This window comes from Acinonyx jubatus, chromosome B4 (genome assembly GCF_027475565.1).
Source record: "Acinonyx jubatus isolate Ajub_Pintada_27869175 chromosome B4, VMU_Ajub_asm_v1.0, whole genome shotgun sequence".
NCBI classification, from domain to species: Eukaryota; Metazoa; Chordata; class Mammalia; order Carnivora; family Felidae; genus Acinonyx; species Acinonyx jubatus.
Genome location: NC_069387.1, coordinates 122,706,111 through 122,730,052, shown reverse-complemented (window position 1 = coordinate 122,730,052; position 23,942 = coordinate 122,706,111). Strand labels below are relative to the sequence as shown.

At 45.2% G+C, this 23,942-nt stretch overlaps 1 protein-coding gene across 3 annotated transcripts in view; it reads left to right on the top strand.

Annotated features, from left to right (window-relative positions):
* Window positions 1–4,313: 4,313 nt before the first annotated feature.
* Window positions 4,314–23,942, top strand: part of APPL2 (adaptor protein, phosphotyrosine interacting with PH domain and leucine zipper 2) — a 53,568-nt gene continuing 33,939 nt past the window's right edge. Inside the window, exons 1-4 of one of the 3 annotated variants that reach the window (XM_015068824.3) lie at window positions 4,314–4,537; window positions 11,411–11,509; window positions 22,416–22,475; window positions 23,030–23,101. In XM_015068824.3, the coding sequence (XP_014924310.1) occupies window positions 4,484–4,537; window positions 11,411–11,509; window positions 22,416–22,475; window positions 23,030–23,101 (285 nt within the window). In that variant the 5' untranslated portion in view covers window positions 4,314–4,483. The remainder of the gene's footprint in view (window positions 4,538–11,410; window positions 11,510–22,415; window positions 22,476–23,029; window positions 23,102–23,942) is intronic. The other 2 variants (XM_015068823.3, XM_027070945.2) reach the window with 2 other exon arrangements.

Here is a 23,942-nt window from a genome sequence, read left to right as displayed (position 1 = left end):
TAACTGGGCATACGGAGCCTAGAAAAAGGTCGACTTTCCAGCTTCCCTTGCAGTTAGGTACGGCCATACTACAATTAAGTCCTGGCTTGTGGGATGCGATGTGAGCAGAAGTGGTATGTGGGTGGAAACATGTCCTCTGTTGCTCTGTCCAACCTGCTAGTTGGAAAGCTGACTTAGTGACAGGAGAGTCAGCAGCCATCCTGGATCATGGGATGGGACCGTGGGATGACTTTGGGAAGGGAAGCTGGAACAAGATTGGGAGGAGTCTGGAGGCCGTACTAGGCCTGGACTGACCACCTGTGGACTTCTTTTTTTTTTTTTTTTTAACTTTTTTTTTGGGGGGGGGGGGACAGAGAGAGACAGAGCATGAACGGCAGGGGAGGGGCAGAGAGAGAGGGAGACACAGAATCGGAAACAGGCTCCAGGCTCCAGGCTCCAAGCCATCAGCCCAGAGCCTGACACGGGGCTCGAACCCACGGACCGCGAGATCGTGACCTGGCTGAAGTCGGACGCTGAACCAACTGCGCCACCCAGGCGCCCCATCTGTGGACTTCTTAAATACGGAAGAGAGAACTTCCATCGTGTTTAACACACTATTATTTTTTTTTTTCCGATTAGTTACAGGCAAATCGAACCTTAACTGATGCCATTACTGAATTCCTTCAGTCACTGAGCAAATTATCACTGAAAGCCAATTGAATGTCAGGTTCTGAGCTTGGAGTTAAGGAAATAAAGATGCATGAAGTGAACTTGTAATTTAGGGTCTCACAGTTAAGTGGGGAGAGAGGCAGGTAAATAAGACGATGGGAGAGGTGCCACTAAAAGCGTGTACCAAGTCTCATGGGCAGACGGAGGAAAGACAGGCAGAATCAGCATAAGGCAACTCAGAGAAGGTCTTCGTTTAGCCTGCAGGCCCACATTGGCGTTTCCAAGTTCCAGAAATCAGAATTCCTGGGAAATCTCAGAAATTCCTAATATCATAAGCTATTCCTAACATATTCCTGGTATTATAGGCTCTTTCCTCACTATTATGGCTACCCACAATTGTTCAACACATGAGAAAAATTAAGTCGGGTGGTATTCATGAAGAACCATCATCGCCTCTAGTCATTATACAAACACTGGGAGCCAGCAGGGAACGTTCCTGGGTGATACTTGAGTAACGTATCACTGATCTCCTCTGACAAGGCTAACAGCACTCCACTGCAGCTTGTGTCAACATTGTCAATTCTAGGATGCACTTCCTCTTCTAGGATTTGTTATTTCTTGGAACGCTGCTCAAAAGATTCATATACAGTATACTATATGTATAAACTTACTAATATTTATTTTCCTTCCAAGGATGACGCAGCAGCAGCAGCAGTGGACAGAGAGGCAGACAGACATGGCACCAGCTCCGAGCAAGATGGACTGAAGAGTGGCAGTCACTCTTCTGGCCCATGCTCCTCCCCCGATTCCCAGAAATGTCAATGGTAGCCTTCTACCACGTGCTCCCTTGTGGCCCGTGCCTCTCCTAACAGCAAGCTCGTCTCTCTCTTTTTGTTTTAATGTTTATTTTTGAGAGAGAGAGAGAAAGAGAGCAAGCAGGGGAGGGGCAAAGAGAGAGAGACACACACAGAATCCGAAGCAGGCTCCAGGCTCCGAGCTGTCAGCACAGAGTCCAACACAGGGCTCAAACTCACCGACCACAAGATCATGAGCTGAGCCAAAGTCAGACACCTATCCGACCGAGCCACCCAGGTGCCCCAACCCTCGCAATAGTTTAATAGGGACAGAAACTTTTACATGAGACATTTAAAATTGTTCTCATGTTTGCATAAAAATTCCTCTTACATAGTTTTTCAAGGATTATCTGTTGAAAAGGAGGATACTTGGCTTCAGAATTTAAATGAGAGGAATAATAACGACAGTAAAATAAGTGGGAGACACAGTGTTTAATATTGAGCCGTCTATATTTAATGATTAGTTGAACTAATGAAAATGAATTAACACTTTGCAAATGTGTTGTATTCCCAGAGTTTGTTTTGTAACTCAGTTGTTTTGAATTTGGGATGCATTCTCCCATAGAAACAATATTATAAATGATACTTAAGGGTCAAGAAATCCCACTAAGGCTGTTTACCCATAATGTAGCAATAAAATGTAAGAAAGTAATGGCATTGTGTAAGAATGCTTAAACATTTTTGAATACAGGTGTTTGAGGAAAAGTGACTTTAATTAGGAGAGAGAGGAGATGGCACATGAAAAATAGCGCAGTGATTCCCAACGGGATTTCTGAGCCCTTTCAAGGATCATGGAGGGCATTGTGACTTTTTTAACATCTATTTTCATATTAAAATATATGCATTTCTGGGGCGCCTGGGTGGCTCAGTCAGTTAAGCTTCCAACTTCGGCTCAGGTCATGATCTCACAGCTTGTGGGTTCAAACCCCTCATTAGGCTCTGTGCTGACAGCTTAGAGCCTGGAGCCGCCTTCAGATTCTGTGCCTCCCTCGCTCTCTGCCCCTCCCCCACTCACGCTATGTCTCTGTCTCTCAAAAATAAACAAACATTAAAAAATTAAAATGTATGCATTTCTTTCTCCTGGTACAATCTTATACTATTCTTATCATCAGCAGGATCATTATCGTTTGCCTGGTAGGCAATTGATAACTGTTTTGTTTTCAATTGGCTGGAAGGGTAGAAACAACGCAAGATGGAAGGCTGGGGGAAATTTCTCTTAAGTAACTGGAGGGGCGCCTGGGTGGCTCAGTCGGTTAAGCGGCCAACTTCGGCTCAGGTCATGATCTCGAGGTCCGTGAGTTCGAGCCCCGCGTCAGCCTCTGTGCTGACAGCGCAGAGCCTGGAGCCTGTTTCAGATTCTGAGTCTCCCTCTCTCTGACCCTCCCCCGTTCATACTCTGTCCCTGTCTCAAAAATAAACGTTAAAAAAAAAGTAACTGGAAAAGAGTTGTAAGAGATGAACATGTCATAAACAGCAAACAAGTATTTATCACATGTATCAGTATTCAGATTTTAAAAAAAAAAAGATGATGTGCTATGCTCTTGAGAGGTTTTCTATTTACACAGGGAGATCTACACGGAGAAAGAAAAAGCACCACCTGGTAAGACGCCTTGGGTGTCAATGAAGGAGAGGGCTGTTTGTTCAGAGTAGGGAGTGATCTTTGGGGCCAGGGAGGAGGAAAGAAGAGCTTGAATCTGGCCTTTGGAAGAGGATTTCAGTCAGGAGAGGGCTGGGAGAGCGCACGAGGTGAAATTAACTGAACGGTACTTGACAGAAAATATAGGGAAAGGAAGAGACATGGTTTGAACATGATACCTAAGGAGAAAGAATACGGTGGGGAAACGGATGCTGGATGATTTCCCCCATGGAAGCTGTACAACGGCTCAGGAAAAGTTGGTGCTGGCTAGAGCCAACTAGGAACAATGGCCTTAAAATCTCCAAGGGACCAGGCAGCACGCCATCAGAATTTCACAGGTGTTTGCAACTCAGGTTGTGCCTTAATATACCTAGGTGTTTCTATAGCATTTGTATAATTTTATCACACCCTGCCTGTTGTTTCTGGTAATGCGTTCTATTAGACAAACCCCACTGATAAAGAACTTCTGAAACCCTTGCCTTTGGGATAAGAAGACACCAAGTTCCGTTTGCCAGTACTCCCCATTGCTCCCCACTGCTTCTGTCTCTTCTTCCAATACCTTTCATTGTTGGACCCTGACCAAATCACTCATTCTCTGGGGCCCGCTTTCTTACCTCCAAATGAGAATCGAACTATATTACCTATTCCTTCCAAGTCTAAAAACTAGATTATGAAATTTATGACAAATGGCTACTTCTGAAAAACACAGATGATTCCGTTATCCATTTTCTTCTCTAGAATTAGGTGACTCTGCGCTCAGAGCTGCTACGGGGCCAATGGGATTTATCTAGTAAAAAGTGGCGTGGCAAGCAAGCGTAGGCTTTTTCCCTCCAGTAAAAAAGCGGCAGAGTCGCCGCGGCACAAATCTGTTCGCTCCTATCTCCTTCGATTCAAAAGTCTTCTGGGCAACCACAAGTAGATAAAACCCTATCGTTCCGCTCTCGAGGTGTCGTTTGGGGCGCTAACGACACGGACCAGCGTTAAGCATCCGGCTCCCTAACCGCAGACCTTAACACCCGCGGCCAGCACTGAGCAGCCGGACCCGCGCGAAGCTCTGCGGCTTCCCGTGAGGCGCGGTGCGGCGGAAGCGGGGCAGCCACACTTCCGGTGGCTCACCCATGCGTTCGCCACACTTCCTGTTGATTCAGCCCCGCCGAGGGTTGGGTTGGGCTGGGAGGAGGGCCGGCGGGTGGGCGGGAGGCTGCGGGGGTGGCGGCCTGTGGCCAGGCGTGGGCGCGCGCGGGGCCGCGGCGGGCAAGGAGCGTCAGCCTCGTCGCTTCAGTCCCGAGCACCCTCGGCGGCCGCGCCTCCCGCCCTGCGTCCTCCGGTCCGGCTCCGCGCCACCATGCCCGCGGTGGACAAGCTCCTGCTGGAGGAGGCGTTGCAGGACAGCCCCCAGGTACCTCCCGCCGCTCCGGTCACCTCGCCCGGGGGCCGGAGGCCGGGGAGGCCCCTCAAGCCCCGGGATGAAGGCCTGGAGCACGCGGGGTGGGCCGGCCGGCCGGCCGGGAGGGGGCACCCCTCAGGCGGGGCTGGAGAACCCGGGAGAGCACCCCACGGCCGGAGTCTTTGTGGCGCGACCCCTTCCCAAAGTCAGCTGAAACTGACGCTGCCCGGCCTAAACTCCGGCTCCCCCGCTTCGCTGAGCGCCTCGGGCAGATAATTTAACCTTTCTGTGCTGCAGTTTTGTCATCTGTAACCCAGGGGTAATAATTGTATCCGCCTGGTAGAGTTGTCAGAATTAAGTAAGGGAAAGCCTGTCAGGTTGTTAGCGGGCAACGTCTAGTAGAAAAGAAGTAGTCAATCTTAGTTATTATTATCCCCGCTACTACCACTGATGGGATAGGTCCTGGTGGATTTAGGGCCAAGATGGGAGGCAGAGAGCCCAGATCTCTTTCTCAGCGGTACCCTTCGGCACAGTTTTCCCATTTGTCAAGAGAAAATGACAGCACCTGCCCTATTTGTGGCACGGGGGAACTTCATTAGCACGCTGGAGATGGAAGTTAAGTCCTTTGAGCTCTGCAGATGAAAGGGGCTGCGTAAATATGGCAGATGAGTGCAGAATGACATTAGTTTATAATCCAATGGGCTTCTCTTCAGGGAACTTTTGTTCTCCATTAGCATTTCCCCAGCTTCATATCCGCTCTCCTGGTTCTGAGTCGTTTAAAGAAGTCTCTTTATGCCCAGGTGTCTCAACTCTTGAAAAATTCTTATGCTATTAACCTGTTTTCCTTCTCTTTTGGTTCCTTTCCTTTTTCTTCTTAGCGGATTGAACTCCTGGTTCAATGACCTTTTGATGGACTTAGCTACACCCACTCTGCATCTTGCCAGTTCAGAATAAGTAGTAAAAGGGCTACGTGCTTAGTTTTCTTCTGCCCCCCCCCCCCCCTTTTTGTTTTGATCTTTAGGTAGGCAAGTGAGAAACTTGATCAAGCTGTGACTTTTTTTTTTTAATTGGCATCCGCTGGTCTGATTGACTTTTCAAAGGGCTCTTTGAAGGCTTCAGACTGGTGGCATTTTAATGGGACCAAAGCTCTTTGGAGAAGTCGTTTTGTGCATCCTCACACATAGTGTGAGATGTGAAGATAGTAAGGTAGAATTTAGGATTTCCATTTGCTTTGTAGTTGGAGAAACTGAGTGGAAAGATCTCTTGCTTTCCTAACTGATCATGGTGATGGGCTGAGCCAGATCAGAGAGGTTTTACTAACTGACTCTCCATGTTGCTGGTAAGTCACATGCTGCATTTTTGCCTCTCGCATAAGTGAACAGGCACAATTTCTGAGTCGTTTACAGGGTTTGCTCAGCAGTGAGGCAAGCAAGTCAGGAAACCTGGGTCCTGATTCTTGCTCTCCCACTGACTCGTCGTATGACTGGGGCATGTCAGCCATCTCCACCCTGTGACTGAGTCCATTTTCTCATCTGCAGAATGAGGGACCTGAAGCAGATGACCTCTAAGGGGCTTTCGAAGCTTAAAATTCTATCATAGTGCATGGTTTATAACTTTGAGCTTGTTATGTGAAAGAGGAGGTTGTGTGGCATTGCCTTGCCCTTCCTATGTGATGTTCCTCTTCACGTGGGGAAGTTGCTACTGCCTTTGGGAGTTGGGCGTAACCCTGCTGGGGTCCTTCACGAGGTTGTTCAGTGGAAGCTAACTTTCAAGAAGATCTTTGATACTCATCAGAATATATTTATTTAGCAGTCTTACAGGGGGTATGTGCCTAAAGCGGCCTTTCTTCCAAGGAGGCTCATCGATTTGGAACTGGAGAGAAGCTAATCAGAGTCCTTCATTTTATGTGTGCAGAGGAAAAACAGTAACAATCCCTATGTGACGCATGCATTTTGTGTGCTAGGCACCATTCTAAATCCTTCACCTGTATTAATTCACTTCATGTTCCCGACAGTCTTTTGAAGTAGTAGGCTTCCTATTAAAAGTACCAAGGAGCAGAGAAGTTAAATAACTTGCCCCAGATTATACACGCTGCAGCGGCCGAGCCAGGATTGGAACCAGGGAGTCTTGAGTATATTGTTCAAGTTGACCCAGCTACCTGGCACCTGGATTTTCTGTCATCGGTGACCTAAAATGTTTTTCCGCTGAAAGGAGAAGGTCCTGAGAAACCATCTATCGTTTGTTTGTTCTAGTTTTCTGAAGAGTAGTTATGAGGGTTGCCACAGCAGCCTGTGCAGGATTGATTAGTGAACACAAAAGCTTTTGTATTTGAACTCAGTGACCCAAGAAGAGCTGAATAGCAGTTGACCTCCCTTAGACACATCTATTCATTTCCTCCTTTTTAGTTCTGCGGGGTGTATTGTAAGACCCCGTCTGTGCACACACACGTTATTTCTAGTTACATCTGATATGTGAGATGCACAGTGTTTCAGGGACTAACATACTTGTCTCCATGGCCGATTACGAGCCTCTGCTCCTTGCCAGGCTCTGCTAGATGCCGGGAATATAGTGACATGGTGAGAATGCCTGCCCGCCACTGGTGCACAGTCTGTTCCGGGAGACAGATAAGGACTGATGCGGGCAGCTGCAGCCCCCAGGGGCTTACTGTCTTTTGCAAGCTTTTGAGATAAGGTGCAGACAAAGGCGCTATTGCTCGCTGTTTTCTTGATTTTTGTTTGTTTGTTTCCTTTGCCCTTGGCATAACTGAAGCCCAGAGAAATTAAAGACTTAGTTCTGAGCTTATGCAGTGAGTGGCCCAACTGGGAACGGCCGTCCTTGACCAAGCCAGGCTTTTCTTTCCTCAAGCAAGATTCCTCAAAACAGCCTGTGGTTATGTCTTCTTTGTGAAGAACGATGCATGTATTTTACAATCAGAGTTATTAAGGCTGTGCCGTTATATAATCAGATACTATTCTGGAGAGTAGACCATGTCTGGGACTCTTTTATTAGGGAACAGCCAGTTTCTTTAAGATGGAGGGGTGATGTGGAGCTGAGGCTGTATCCTTGGGGTGTCTGGTTTGGTTTTTCTGGCTGGACATACTCTTAAGAGTGCAGAGTAGTAGAGAAAGAATGGGATTGAAATCCTGATTCTGCCACTGTTACGTTATGCAGGTTACTCAACCTCTCTGAGCTTGTGTTTTGACATGTGTAAAATTAGAATAAAAGTAATTACTTAATGGGATTCTTATGAATAAATAACGTGCTAAAGTTATTTATGCCTGCTTGTCATAGTCACGCCATAAATGATTGCTGTTATCTTTATAAGTGGCATGCACCATCGTCTTTCAGACTTTTAAGTAGAGTCTTTGATGTCTGATGTACCTGTGCCTGGTGCTTGGTCTCATTCCTTATGACTAAGAACAGTCCTGTTGTTCCAAATATAAATTTAAGCAGATATGGAGCTGATAATGTGGATATCAAAACAGTGCCTAAGATAGCTGGGTGTATTTTTCAGCTGTGACCATGACCTAGTTAAATTAGAAACACTGGATTTTTCTTGCCAGTGCTAATGGGGGTCATGGTAAACATGTCCAGAGTGTAAGGAAACAAAACAAAACTCTTCTGATACAAGTCTTTAGCAGTTATTATAGGTGAGAGCGTGGCAGTAGGATGACCAAAGGGAAGCCAGCTCCAGGCAGGAAGGACTTGGGCTGTGGACCACAGAGCATGCCCACTGGTAAAGCTCAGCCTGCTGGGTGACAGGTACAGCCTCCTGCGGTGGAGGAAGCATGGCCATCGGTGCCAGACAAACCTGGATTTACATCCCAGCCCTGCTGCTTCCCCACCACGGGAGGTTGAGCAAGTTTCTTAACCTTGATGAGCCTTAGTTTTATCGTCTGTGAAAGGGGTTACGTATCCATGGCATCTGTCTCCTAAAGTTGTTGGAAGGATTCAGTGAAATAACAAATATTTAATGCCCACCACAGTGTCTCACACCTAGGAGGTACAGAGTAAAGGAGTTTTCGTTTTTTTTCCTGTTCTCTTTGTGGAGGACATTTACACAAGCCTTCTCTTTTCATCTTACCTATCATTTTCCACTCAATTTTATTCCTAAGAGTTTTGAAAACAAGGAGTAGGACTTGACTAAATGGATATTTGTAGTATTTTAAAAAATTAAATATCCTCAATCCAGTTGTATCATTCTTCTCAATATCCTAGACATGGTAGGTACAGCGAAGAAAGATACCAGGATCATAATAGACATGGGTGAGTTCCTACAGCATTGACACATTGACTACAAAAAGGTGAAAAGGTCCTTCACTCTTAGATAACATTTATAGATAACCATTGCTGTGGTGTTAAAGTGAAATCACACACAGACCCGTGCTCCTTTCCTTTCCGAGTCTCCCAGAGGCTTCGTCTGTAGCTGCTCTCGGTATCTTCAGCAAACTCTGCTCTCAGTTAACAAAATGAAATCCTACGTGTAAAGCCTTTATTATCTTTAGTAAGTAATCAGTGCTCATTATCGTCATAATCAGTGTCATCTGCTGTCACTATAGGTCACACAGTAGTAGGCACTTTATGTACATTCATGATCTCAGTAACCCTGCAAATTAGTGTCAGAGCTTGAATTTGGACTCAGCACTGACATGGTCCCCCAAGGTGCTCCCAGGTCCTTTGAGAGGTGCAGCGGGCTATAAGCTCCTGGAGAACATAGAGTCGATTCTAATCACCTTTGAATCCCAGTTCCCAGCACAATGTTTTGTCAGATATTAGATGAAGGCAGAGATGTGTGCATCAATGAATGAATGCAGTCTTTTTTTATTTTCCAAAATAAAAATTATATTTATTTAATTTTAAGTTTTATTTATTTATTTTGAGAGAGAGAGCATGAGCAGGGGAGGGGGAGAGAGAGAGAGAGAGAGAGAGAAAGAGAGAATCTCAAGCAGGCTCTGTGCTGTCAGCGTGGAGCCTGATGTGGGGCTTGAACTCACCAACCTTGAGATCATGACCTGAGCTGAAACCAAGAGTTGGATGCTTAACTGACTGAGCCACCCAGGCGCCCCTGAAAAAAAGTATATTTTAAGAAGACAGAATGAAGAGTTCTAACCCAGTGTTTTTCACCTACTGGTTGACATCCATGAGTCAATTATGAGATCCAGTGAGTCACAATCATGATTTTTGTTTACAAATGGAATAGAATAGAAGAAATCAGCGCATATGCGTACTAATGACGAACATTAGTAAAATGTGTTGCGCACCATCGTTTTTCATTTTAAAAAGTTTGATGGACTCTGCTTTAGCACGCGAATTACACACTGTAGGAACTCTGATATTTTGCTGTCATTGAGAGCTTTTTAAAAACCTATCCGACATCTTCCTTATTGCTCTGGTCCCTCTGTTAAAAAGGACTGATAGTAAAGAGTATACTGGTCTCAGAGCAGGTATTTTTAGCCTTAAAGGCCTCAGGCAAAGCCAGGACAAGTGTGTGTTACTGTGAAGTGTACCAGAGTTTGTGGAACAAGATCAAGGGTAGACTGAACCACCCAAACGCCCAGATAATTGAGGGTGCTTGGAGGCCGGTTATTGCTCTCTTACCTGAGCTGAGAAAAAGAAGGAATTGAAATTCATTTTGCAGGGAAATAATGAGCCTTAAGAGGGTATTCTTTGTAACGTGCTTTGATACCATCTTATTAAAAGCATTTCTGTAACTCACTGTTCGTTCTGTGCCTCATGGGTTATTCTCAGAGATTCCATTATCCCTGGCATAATATTTTAAATTCCCACTGCGCTGGACACAGTAAGTAAAGTCCCCTGAGTAGATATAGTCACTTATGTGACACCTTGATACTTCTTTAGATGCCATCAATATGTAAATATTTCTTCAGAGTTCCCCATGTGTCGGGCTCTGTGCATAAGAACGATAGGAAATACCTTTCATCTGGTGACATTGTTCAGCTGCTCCAGGGCACTGAGTGGTTTAGTCTTCGTAAAGGGAACTGAGTTCACGTTCTTGTTAAGTTGCTGTCTCGGTGTTGTGCCCAGATCTGCTGGTGGACCCAGGGTAGATCTGGAAATTTCCTGGCTATGAGTTTTAAATTGGTTGAATAAAAGATGACAAAAGACATGAAAATTGACCATAGTTTCTGAAGAGGAAAGAATGACACACTCCTGCAAGATGTCCAAGACTGCAGAAAACCAGACAGATGGCTAGCTGTTGGGGTGGTATACTGCTGGGCGTCCACACCCCAGGTAAACACGCAGGCCTGACGTTGTGTTCAGTTTATGGGCTGGAAAGGAGAGGCTGCCTTTTTACCTCTTTTTTTTTTTTTTAATTTTTTTTTTATTTAATTGCATAGACTCTCCTGATGCTTGGGTAGGGGCTAAGTTGAAACAGTAATAGTGCTGGAGTCTTAACTCTTTAAAAGTTGGCTTTCCTTCTCTGGCCTCGACACTCGAATTATATTGTTTATCCCTGCGTTGTAGTCTGAAGGATTAGAAAAGCAGTTCTAATGCCTTTTTTTTTTAAACATTTATTTATTTTTGAGAGAGCATGAGAGGGGGAAGAGCAGAGAGAGGGGACACAGAACCTGAAGGAGGCTCCAGGCTCTGAGCTGTCAGCATAGGGGCTTGAGCCTGCGAACCTCGAGATCATGACCTGAGCTGAAGTCAGAGGCTTAACCAACTGAGCCACCCAAGCGCCCCTAGAAAAGCAGTTCTAAATTAAAGCTCCAGAAATCAACTCTTCCTACTATTATCAGTAAAAGAATGAAGCCAGAGAATAGGCCCCTTCTCTCTCCACATTTCAGAGGTGTGTGTTTTCTACCTCCTTTGTAACTTTTCTACTTAGAAATAAAGTCGACTTTGTTTCTTCTTTTCTTGTAGACTCGCTCTTTACTGAGTGTTTTTGAAGAAGATGCTGGCACCCTCACGGATTATACCAACCAGCTGCTCCAGGCAATGCAGCGCGTCTACGGAGCCCAGGTATCCACAGCTGCGCCCTCACCTGGGCGGGGGGAGTAGGAGCCCTCTGCCCTCATCTTGAACTTCTCTCAGGAGGTTGAGGAATTTGAGTCAGAACAACACCGTTTAAAATTTGGAAATAAAATCAGAATTGCTTCCGTTCACTTTCAAAAACCGAGGACAATCTGTTTTCATTGCTTAAGAAAGAGGGTAATTTTCCTGTGACTAGTAAAACCAGTAGAGAAGGACCATGTCACTGGTTTTAGTTTTGTTTTTTTTTTTTTGTTTTTTTTTTTTAATTCAGCCCCACAGGGAAACATTTGAATCTCCTCTTCCTACTTGTGAATGCGGGAGGTCAGTATTCTGAGACATGCTCTTTGTCTTTCTCCTAAATGGGAGTCTTAGATGTCAGTGCAGGCGGCTAGAGAGGCTCTTTTCAAGTGCTTCCTCTGAAAAGACTTGAGTCACACTTGTGAAACTGTTGGGCGGCTTCTTTGTTTTGAGGAACAGATCTCTCTGACTTGCAAAACAACGCAAAATAAATTGCTGAGTAGCAAAAGTGAATCTTTTCAAGATCAAGAAGTGTCCATGTATGTTACTTTCTCAGGGAAGGCTTGCGAATTGCTTAAAATGCTTAGTGTCACACATCAAAATATGGCAGCTGATGCTTTTGACTATTGATTCCTTGCTGACTTAAATCTGTGTGTGTTAATGTTTCTTTTTCTCACTAATGACCTCTAAAGAAATGCCACATTCAGTATATAATATGTATACATTAATAATAGTGTATAGTCAGTTATTATTATATAACTCTTAACATTCATATATGATGATTTGTTATTGTCATTGTTTTATTAGTGCTTGCCATCAAGTTGCTTACATTTGGGGTGGAGGACAGAGAATACAATTAAGAGTGTTTGCACCACTAGGAAAGGAGGTCACCTAACCCTGAGGAATTGTGCTCAGCACCCAAAGAGAGGATGATGGTGGTCGTTGACATTGACTGAACATTTCAGGGCTTTTACATGGATATTTCATTTAAATTCCCCAGCAACTCTGTGAGATGGGCATTGTTGTCATTGTCCTCATTTTATAGTTTAGGAGACTGAAGGATTCCAACGACCAGGACCATGACCAAGTGCACCCTGTTCATACGTGGCAGAGCAAGTCCGCCTGAAGCCAGAGCCCAAACTCTCAGCCACTGAGCATGGGGTGGCCTGAACTAGAAAATGGCAGTAGAAGTGGAAAGAAGTGGATGAAATTCAGAGGTGTTTAGGAGGCGGGTTGGTGATTGATTGGATGTGAAGGGGTCAGATGTGTAAAGGATGAGTCAGGGATGATGTCCAGGTCTTTGACTTGAACAACAGGGTGGATGGTTGGGAGCACAGAGGAAGAGATGGAAGGGGTGTGTGTGTGTGTCAGGAATGACAGGGATGCCGGTCATAATTCTTTCTTGAAAGGCTGATTTGGGATGTCCAAAGTGGAGAAAGAGCTTGTTGAAAGTTCAGATCTAGAGTTCAGGCTGGAGATACAGAGTTGCAAACTAGACTGTATTATACAAGTGCAACTTAATTGGAACTAATTATAAAACCCAAACAAATCATGTGCTTTTGTGTGATTTTACTTATTTGGCTAAGACATTCAGAAACTGGGGACATATTATTTTGATTTTTTTAAACCCTACTTATTTATATTGTATGTTTTTATATTTTTCTCTACATAGTCAAAATTTAAGAAAATAGGATTTTTTTTTTTAAGTTTATTTCTGAGAGAGAGAGAGAGAGAGAGAGCGAGCATGAGCGAGGGAGGAGCAGAGAGAGGGAGACACAGAATCCAAAGCAGGCTCTGGGCTCTAGGCTCTGAGCTGTCAGCACAGAGCCCGATGTGGGGCTCGAACTAGTGAACTGCGAGATCATGACCTGAGCTAAAGTCGGACGCTTAACCGACTGAGCCACCCAGGCACCCCCAAAAATAGGATTTTTTTTAACTGGACTTAACACCTGAACTTGCTGTTCAGTAATTTGAATACCGTCATTAAATGATTTACCTCTTGTAAAGGTTCAGGATCCCGAAGACTTAGGGACTGTGTCTCTGTCACTTCAAGAGTCTCTGTTCTGCCTTTCCACGTCTGTCAGAGTCATTTACTTGGAGATGTCCAAATGCTTTCTTTATGTGTTTTTTCTTTTCAGCCAGAAAACTACATTTTGCCAAAATTAAGTGGGTCGTACATTCCAAGAGTCTGTACACTGGCTTTTAATTCACACCACATGATCAGCACACGGGTCCTCTACTGGCCAGAAACGCTTCTTCCTGCCTCGGCATTTCCTGCAGCAGAGGCTCGCGGGAACGGCCGGTCAGTTGTGCCAAACTCAGCGACAGAGCCCAGCAGCGGCCGTCAGCATCCAGATAGTTTGGGTCAGTGTCAGTTGGTTTCCAGGTCTATTTGAACTCTTAGGTGTTTTGTTTTGTTTCTTTTTAATTAAAAAAAAAAAGAACTTTTCTGACCCTTTGATCAGTTTGTGTGTGTGTGTGTGTGTATGCACATGTGGATGATGTGTGTGTGTATAGTAATAACCTATCTGTTTTCATTTAACTTTTTCCGAGTTGTGTTTTGTTTAACATTATTCCTTACATATTTTATACCTAGACATGGCGGATTAAATTAATAGGGTTTTATAATCTTTTTAACAACACAGGCACTTAGCAAGATGTTTTTTTATTATTTTTTAAAAAACCAGATTTATGCAGCTGATAAAAGATAAATGTTTATGAGAGATACTTTGAATCAGACCAGTTGGTAAATTTCTGTATTCTGCTAGGAGGAATGCCCTTGGACCTCAGTTTCAGAAAGAGGAAGAGTGAGAAAAACTAGAGGAAAGTTATGTGAACAGTTTTGCTGATTGTCGCTGTTTTGGGGGAAATGTTGAATTTCGACTTAAGCGGTAGAATGAAGCCATGGTCTCTGAGCTGTTCTCAGCAGTTTACACGAGTCCCTGAAGTCACGTCTGGTCTCTTAACTGTCAGACATGCCTTCGCACATTGTGAGAACTAAGGACCTCATTGTGAGTCATTTGAGTGAAGGAAGCAGCACTAACACAGCAGAGATGGGTTACTTAAAAACATGTGCTGTCCTGCAAACTGTTGGCTAACTACATTGAAAATCTCCATAATGTCTGAATACATGCTCACGTACACGTACTCGGTCAATCTCAAATTTTGCATTTGATACATTTGGTATACAGAATAACATATACAATCAAATAGATCTGCCATAATTTTGTCTCTTTCTTGGAGAGGTTAAAAATTTTTAAATCTTTGGGGTGCCAGGGTGGCTCAGTCGTTGTTTGACTCTTGCTTTCAGCTCAGGTCAGGATCCCACGGTTCGTGAGATCGAGCCCCGAGTTGGACTCTGCACTGACAATACGGACCCTGCGTGGGATTCTCCCTCCCTCTCTCTTTGCCTCCCCCCACAAAAATATAAAACAAAATAGTAGGCTATTAAGTTTTGGGGGAATTAAAAGATTTTGGGCTGCGTGGTGCAGGGTTGGTCCCTCTAACCCCTCCGTTGTTCAAGGGTCCAGAGTATAGAGATATCAAGTTAAGCAACCTAATGTACCTACTGGGAAACAAAATGAGAGGGGTGGACTTCCAGGAGTGTGAGCTTGTAATAGGGATGGGGATGGATTTGGAAGGCAGGTAGGGTCAGAGCTGCGTATTTTAGTAATAGAAATAAATAGTGGTCTCCATTTGTTGGGCACATAAACATACCACACACTAGGCTCAGCATTTCCTTTGTAGAGTCTCTTTAGCTTTCACAAGAAAGGAGCTACTCTAGCATGTGTTTGCAGATCAGTTTACGCGGCTTGCCTAATGTCACAGTGGCACAACTGGAATTTGCACTCGGGTCTTTGACTCCAAAACCCGCACTGTCACTCTGAACCACTGCACTGGACTCTTTGGACGTACCGGTCTCCGGAAGTGGCGGCAGAGGCTAAGGAAGTAGGAGCGTTCAGAGGTTGTTCTTGTCATCGTAGAATAACCCCCACTCTAGAGCAGCCGAACCGCTTTGTAGCACGGTGGTCCCCCTTCAGCTGCGGGCTCACTTTCTGAACAGTTTACCTGCGGTCACCGGCAGTCTGGAAGCAAGCGCTCCTCCTCCCGACACTTCACCACAAGGTCACTGGTAGCCTGGTGCTACATCGTTCGCCTCACTTCATCTCCCCTTGTAGGCATCTTATCATCTCACACCACCACAAGGAGGGTGAGTACAGCACGAGGTATTTTGAGAGAGAGAGAGAGACCACATTCACGTAGCTTTTATTACAGTATACAGTTGACCCTTGAACAATGCAGGGGCTGGGGCGCTGACCCCCACACCGTTGAAAATCCTCATGTAACTTTTGACTCCTCCCAGATTTAACTAATAGCCTTCTGTTGACCAGAAGCCTTTCAATAACATAAAGAGTCGACTAACACATATTTTGTATGTTGTATGTATCGGATATTGTATGCTTACAATAAAATAATCTAGAGAAAAGAAGATGTTAAGAAAATCACGAGGAGAAAATACATTTACAGCTCTGTGTATATTGAAAAAAATCCATGTAAGTTGACCTGCATAGTTCAAACCCATGTTTTTCAAGGGTCAGCTGTATTGTAATTTTTCCATTTTGCTATTAGGTATTGTTAATTTCTCACTGTGCCTAATTTATATATTAAAGCTTTATCGTAAGTATGTACGTGTAGGAAAAAGCATGGCATATGTAGAGTTCATTGCTAGCCACTATTTCAGGCATCCACCGGGGGTCTGGAAGTGTGTCCCCCATGGAAAGGGGGGCCCCCTGTAAGTTAGAAGTGGGAGCCAATTCCTTGTTGGATTGGTCTTTAGGCATAATTGTTTTTAGTCAGTGCACAGCCCTGAAAAAGTCAAGTTGATGTGGATACGACAGGGACTGAGAAAAAATATGTATGTAGCTTAAGGTGTAAGGGAACAGAGAGCCTGAGTGGTCTCCGAAAACAGCTTTGGAGACCTGGAATCCTGCACTTGATTTGCATGGAGGGCCTACAGCTTTCCCTCATGATGGCTTTGAAGGCTTTCTGATTGGGGTCAAAGATGATTCTGGGTGAGAGTCATTCACTTAGGTACAGGGGTTAAGTGTTTGGCCTTGGACTCAGCAGATCTGAGCTCCAGTGTTGGCCACTTATTTGCCTGAATTTCCTTATCAGTTGACAGAGGCCATAATAATGGCTGCCTCATCAAGTTGTTGTAGAGTTTACCTGTGAAGTTAAGATCAGTTCCTGGCACGAAGGCCTCTGGGTGTTAATCATCTTTTTTATTTATTTATTTATTTATTTATTTATTTATTTATTTATTTAATTTAATTTTATTTTTATTTGTGAGAGAGAGAGTGAGAGAGCATGCGGGGGTTTGGGGGGTGGATCTCAAGCAAGTACCATGCTCAGCTCAGTACAGAGCCCAGTGTGGGGCTCCATCCCATGACTGAGAGATCCCGACCTGAGCTGAAATCAAGAGTCAGACACTTAACCGACTGAGCCACCCAGGCGCCCCTGGGTGTTCATCATCTTTTAAGTCTTATAATAATAGTACTTGAGATGGCACATTACTCTGGGACTCTTATTTGTGTTAAATAGGAGCCTGGCCCTCTAATCCTGACTTTCTTAACGGAGCAGTTTATACTTGCTTTCTTCCCTGTGTCACTTGATGCTTGATACTCACTCTTCAAGCCACCTGGGTCTGGCCTCCCTCTTCACCTTACAGTGGGGCTGCTTAATGCCTTAATCATACCCTCTCCACCCTCGGGCCCTGGGTAGCACCTGATTCTTTAACAACACCCCTCTTAAAGCAGTCTTTCTTTGGTTCCTGTGACAAGGCCCCCTCTGGCCCCCTCCTAGTTCTCTGCCTGTCCTTCTAGGTCTTTCTCCTTTCCTGGCACCCTGTTGCTGCCTACCCTTAAGTCTTGGTGTTCTCCAAAATCCCATTGGAACCCTTCTCTGCTTAGTCTCTATTTGGTTCCAGGGCTAAGATCACTTCAGCAAGCCTGGCCATCTCAGAATCTGTTTGTAGTCCTTGTCTCTGGGTCTTTATTGCAAAAACATTTGCCTATTGGTGCCGTGGGAGTGAGTGCTCAGCTCTTTCCTGATCCATCTTCCTGCGTGTAGGGAGGTGTCTTCCCCCCTTCAGTCCCTCCTCTACCCTACAGCTAAATGAATCACTTCCAAACCTCCCTTCCCTCCCTGTCTTCAGATGTTTCCGTGGCTCCCTGTAACTGCAAGGTGGAGATTAAACTCCTCAGCAAGGTATGTGCAAAGCGCTTCATACTTCATGAACTGAGTATCAGCCGACTCTTCTAGGCTCATGTTTGGTTGTTCCAGATTATGCCAGACCCTCTACATGTCTTGAGACTTTGCTCTGCTGTTCCTGCTGCCAGGAATCCCCATCAAACCCTTGCCCTGACAAATAGCCTTTCTGGCTTTAGGACCTCACGTTCGAGGTCTCTGGCACCTTTCCTTCCTTCCTTCCTTCCCTCCCTTCCTGGCCAAAGCACAGCAGCATGCCCGGATGCCCCATACGCTTGTTGGTCAGATTACTTATGCTATAGTGAGTGTGAAGTTTCCTTGACCCTATGGACCGTGAGATCCCAGAGAGCAGATTCTACAGATTAACGTCCACATCCTCAGCAGGCACCCCTCACGGCCTGCCCCCCAACACAGCTTCCTGCCTCTGTTCCCCACACTTCTCACTACTTCTGTGTGCGGCCCAGCTCGAGGGCTCCTGGACCCTGGCTTTGTGGTGAGCACCATGGTGACAGAGACTTCCCCCTACCGGCTTGCCAGCAGCATTGCTGAGATTGAAGCAAGTGCCTCCGTTGTGACTTTGACCCCAGTCGATTTCCTCTGCCCCTGCTCCCAGCCTGTCCCTTGCTAGTCACAGTGGGTGTGCCACCAGCAGAGGCTTTTGGGTTTCTTGGATTGACAGTTACAGTTCTGTAAGCACTCTGGGCCACTATGAGATAAACATTCCTTTGCTAAAAGCTTGGTTTTCCTTTCAGGTTTGCTCACCACTGCTATTTTCTGCCTTGGCAGGAGCCATGGAAGTCCTATTTAATATAGGAGATGCTGTCAGTCATCAGTTTGTCAGGTTATCTTTTTTAAGGATTCTCATGGGGCATCAGATACCATAGATAATAGCCAGAGAGCGGTTCCAGAATGTCACAGAAATCTTACTCGTGGAACTCCATTTAGAGTCTAAATTCTAAATTCCATCTCTGTTGCTGAACCACAGCTGGTCAAGTGTAGGATTAATGTTCCTATCCAAAGGCCCAACAGGGCTTGGAAATAGCATAGCGTTAAAAACTTGGGCTCTAGATTGCAGGTCTGCCAGACCTGAGTGGAATCTTTGCCTTGCCATTACTAGTTGTGATTTTAGAAAGTAATCCCCCTTTTTGAGCCTCTGTCTCCTCATTTGTAAAACAATAATGATAATAGTTCTTACCTCCCAGGTGCATTATAAGGATTAAATGTGATACTGTTTGAAAAACGTTCAACAGCCCTCTCAAGGACCCAGAAAAGACTGAATGTTAGCAGCTGCCTCTATTATCGTCATTACTAATATTTACTCTGCACCCAAGCTCCAGTTTTGCAAGCCTTCTGCAGAGATAATGGTGTGGGTTTACCTTATAGGGTGTGGATTAATTGGCTGATGTTGACCAAGCATTTCATAAAACCTTTGTGTGCGATAGATTAAGTGTGAGTAAGGTTAAAGTTGGTCTAGTTCAAAAGATTTTTCATGTGATGTGCTCTGTACAGAAGTTCACTTCTTTTCGGGGCAGGTGACAGCCCATTTTGCACCTGTGCTTTGTTCCCGGTGAGATCGTACTGGCAGAACAGAATCTTGTAGCCTACAACCACACACATCTGAAAATACATGGCATTTTCGTAAGGTATCTCTAGGAGAGGCTCGGCAGAGCTCAGTTGTACACGGGAGTTCCAGAAAGCAGCGGCTGAGTGCTGTGCGTTGTGCCCCGTCTCCCTGCTGTGTGGGTGGCCCACGGGCGCTCCCTGCCAGCCTGGGCAGTCTGACACTGGCAGCATTCAGGCAGGTTTTCCCACTACACTCGGAGCATTTGCCACCGAGCTGTAGAGAGAGGAATTCAAGTAGTCCATGGTTCCTGCTTGTTTGGAAGGCATGGAGGGTAGTTATCATGTCTGTTGACCAGTGTCTAAAGGATACAGGTATGGGGGAGTAATATGTTACACTTAGTTAAAATAAAGAAAAGAATGACTTGAAGGAGTAGAAGATGTTCCTTGAATTGGAAATATTGTAGCTTAATGGAGAGTCTCCTGAAGGGTGGGTCTTTGGAGACATTTAACATCTAAAGCAGCATCAGCAATTTACACCCTTGGGCTGGCCTCCTATTTCTGTAAATAAATTTCTGTTTAAATTTTTTTTTAATGTGTCTTTTTTAGAGAGAGAAACAGAGTGTGAGTGGGGAAGGGGCAGAGAGAGAGGGAGGCACAGAATCTGAAGCAGGCTCCAGGCTCTGAGCTGTCAGCACAGAGCCTGACGTGGGGCTTGAATTCATGAACTGTGGGATCATGACCTGAGCCGAAGTTGGAGGCTTAACCCACTGAGCCACCCAGGCACCCCTGTAAATAACTGCTTAACTGAGGGAAGTCACACTCATAAATAAGCCATGTCTTATTTATGGCTGTGAGGATTACAACAGCAGAGTTGAGTAGTCACAGCAGAGACCATATCTCACAAGCCAAAAATCATGTCTATCTGGCCCTTTATAGGAAGTTTGTCAACTCTAGGCTAAAGCATAGGCCTCAGCTCTTAGCAGGACTTGGGATCTTAGTGGTGTTTAAGAGTGTTGATTTTAGAACGGGACAGACCTGGGTTCACATCCCAGCCCTGCTGCTAACTAGCTGTGTGACCCTGGGCAAGTGTCTTAACCTTTCCGTTCCTCAGTTTCTTCATCTGTAAATTTGAGTTAATAATCAGAGCCTACCGTATAGGGTTGTCAGAATTAAATGAGGTAATGCGTGGAATCCACTTAGCATGGCATCTGTCACGGATTAAATGCTGTCAGTGTTAGTTGCTGTTGTTAGGATGATTCTGTGAATCTGCAAATCCCAGTGCACATGATGCTGTCCCTAGGCAGATGCCAAAGTAGCTTGAGCAAATCGACCTTAAAGCCTCAGCTACTAACTCCAAGAGGAAGAGCAAGGGATTTTCTGATCTAAGAGGCTCTCAGCCCACAGAGTGGGCCAAGACCCGCATTCCTGTGCACACTGACCTTCCAAACAGCACTGCTGAAGATGCTCAACAGGCAGTGTTTCATGGCTGATTGTTTCATGCCTGTCCAGTCTGTATTTTATTGCCCCCTCCCCATTTATGATGTTTCCTTGTAGGCTTAGGAAGTATTTTCCCGACTCCCTGATTCCAAGTATTGCTTTAAGCTGGCGACTTAGAGGAGTCTTCTAACCTTGATTGTTCATTCATTCATTCATCATGCTTTCGTTGGGAGCCTGCCTTGTGCTGGGAGCTGTTGCGTGCCCCTCCCTAAGTGCAGGGCTTGGTGCTCGTGCAGGTGCTCACTTGCCTTGCTCTTGGCCACCAGCTCTGGATAGTTTTGAAAGGGATGGCATGCTGGTAGACTGCCAAAGCTGAGAACTTTTATTATATTTGTTTGATCTTATTCTGGGGAAGAAGAGAAGAGAGCCATGTTTCAGGGTCTGTTAATAACTGTTCCTTGAGGCCGATGAAGGAAGTCAAGGAACAGGTTGGCTAGTTGTCAGCAAAGGGGGCTGAAAAAAGTAGGATTAGGGCTCTGATGGGGCTTGCAAAGGAGAACCGTGGTAAAGAAAACAAGCTCCTGCAGAGTTCAGGCCTTGCCTCTAAAGGAATAGTAAGCCCAGGGGAATTAGAAAGTAAGTGAAGGCTAAGGCTGAGGCTGGCCAGTGCCCTCCCCTCATTCTCTCCAGGTCAGACCCTGTGGCTCTGCCCCTCTGTTAGGACTGAGTCCTGAATCTGAAGACAAGCTTTCACTGAGTTTTAGAAACGTAAGACACGCTTTCTGGGCTGAGTGCATCGATGGTAGGAGGCTAGTGGTGGAAAACTGCCCTGTTGCCAGAGGTTACAGCGATAAATTGGAGAAGAGGAAGATGAACAGTAGGGGCCAGTGAAAAATGGCACAAAACAGGCCTCCTGGGATGTCACAGCTGTGCTTCCATGTTACCATCCGGCACTACTGACCTAGTAGTCTTAAGTTCGCTGGATCTGATCATGTCACGGTGCTGTTGAAATTCCCATTGCACATAGAGTCGAAGCTAGCTCTGGACCATAGGCCTGCGTGCCCTCACGCTGCCTGCACCCCAGCCTTGTCTTGCTCCCACTCCTGCACCCCTTGTTCCAGCTACTCTGCTCTGTAGCTCTTCAGACTGTGCATCTTCTCCCCATCCCGGTCCCTTCTGGAAAGCTGATTCCCATCGCTAGCTCCTAGTCTGTCTTCAGTGTCTGCTTAGAACCTCTCTTCCTCTGAGACCATCTGGGTCCTCTTGTTAGAGCCTCCTAACATGTCCGTGATTTCCTTTGCAGTTCTCATCATGCTTGTAACAATTTTTTGATGTGTGCTTCCTCAGTGAGAAGACCACGTCTTTGTTGGATATTGGGCACAATATAATTGTTTTTATACTGACTGACCAGAAGGAGCAGTAACTTGCAAATGGTTGGCGGGCAGGGGGAATGCAGGCTGTTTTAACCTTTTAATTTGTTTTGGTCTTGTTTTCCAAATAATTTCTGAACACGCTATTATTTTACAGACACAAACATACATTCTTTAAGGGATTCTCTGAGGTGACATGTATTGGACAAATCTTACCTGCTTTTCTCTTCTCCCTGCAGAATGAGATGTGCCTGGCCACTCAACAGCTTTCTAAGCAGCTGCTGGCATATGAAAAACAGGTAACTTGGTGTTTATGTGGCATGTGATGTGGCGCTCAGGACTGTCATAAGTGGGGTTCTTTTAAGGAGTTCTCCAAAGGCGTCCTAGAGAGACCTTGATTTCCTTCTTTCTTTTTGTCCATAGTCCAGTCTTATTTATTTATTTTTTGTCTTGCCTTTTCCTTTCCACTGATAAATTCTAACTGGTGATCATCCCAAAGTATGATATTTTCTAATTAGCACAGAAGTAACCCATTGCCTTGAGAGTTTATAGTCTGAGGGGCTGCAAATGAATCAAATTCCAGGAAATAACCCAATACCAGGAAATAAACTCAAAGATGCCGTTACATCCAGACAGGAGAAGGGTGGTGACCAACAAAGCAGCGGTCAGGGAGGGGCGATTAAGTGCATCGCTGAGGTAGGACAAGGCGAGTGCACCGCTTTTCTGTGCGTGGACGCTTTGACGTGCACTTGGGAGGTGCACAGTGGGAGCTGGCATGGGGGGCGGTGCAACGTGGGTGACGCGGGCGTTGCCCCGAGCATTAACACCTGGATCTTTTATTCTCTGGTCTTAGAATTTTGCTCTTGGCAAAGGCGACGAAGAAGTAATTTCTACACTCCACTATTTTTCCAAAGTGGTAGATGAGGTAAGATCACAACATGGCAAAATTGTATTCTTTCTTGAATTTTCTTTCATGTTTGTTTTGGCCCACTTTCCATTTTTAGATACTTGCTTAAATATCTGAGAAGGTAACTCAACTTGTTGCTCTTCCTAGGTCCATTTCGTAAGACTGGTTGTATGTGATTAGTTTATTTCTGGTGTGAGGGGAAGGGCTTTGGTATACATGAATGATGGACCAAATGAAAGATTTCTAAGAATTCAGTTTCCTAAGGAGAGTGTATTAGTTTCTCGGGATGCTACTAATAAATTACAAGTCGGTGGCTTAAAACAGTAGAAATTTATTCTTTCACAGTTCTGGAGGCCAGAAGTATGAAATCAAGTTGTTGGCAGGGCCGTGCTCCCTCCAGAGACCCCAGGGGGAATCCTCCTTGACTTCTTCCGGCTTCTGGTGACCCTGCGTGTCCCTTGGCAGATGGTTGCATCTGTCCAGTCTCTTCCTCTGACTTCCATGGCCTTCTCCCCACACTGCACTTCACTGCTTCCATCTGTGTCTTCTCTTCTTATAAGGACATTTGTCATTGGAGTTAGGGCCAACCAGGATAACCCAGGATGATCTCACTGGGAGATCCTTCGTTACATCTGCGAAGACCTTGTTTCCAAATATTCATGTTCTGGATGGACGTTTTTAGGGGGAGGAGGAGAGTGGGCACAATTCACCCCACTACAAAGGGTTTCACATAACTGCTCTTATAGCTGTATTGTATAGTACATATATTGTATAATACATGAATATTTGTGGAAAACAGGTATTGTTATGAGAAAAGTACATAAACCCTCATCGTAATAAACATTCCAGCTCAAATGCT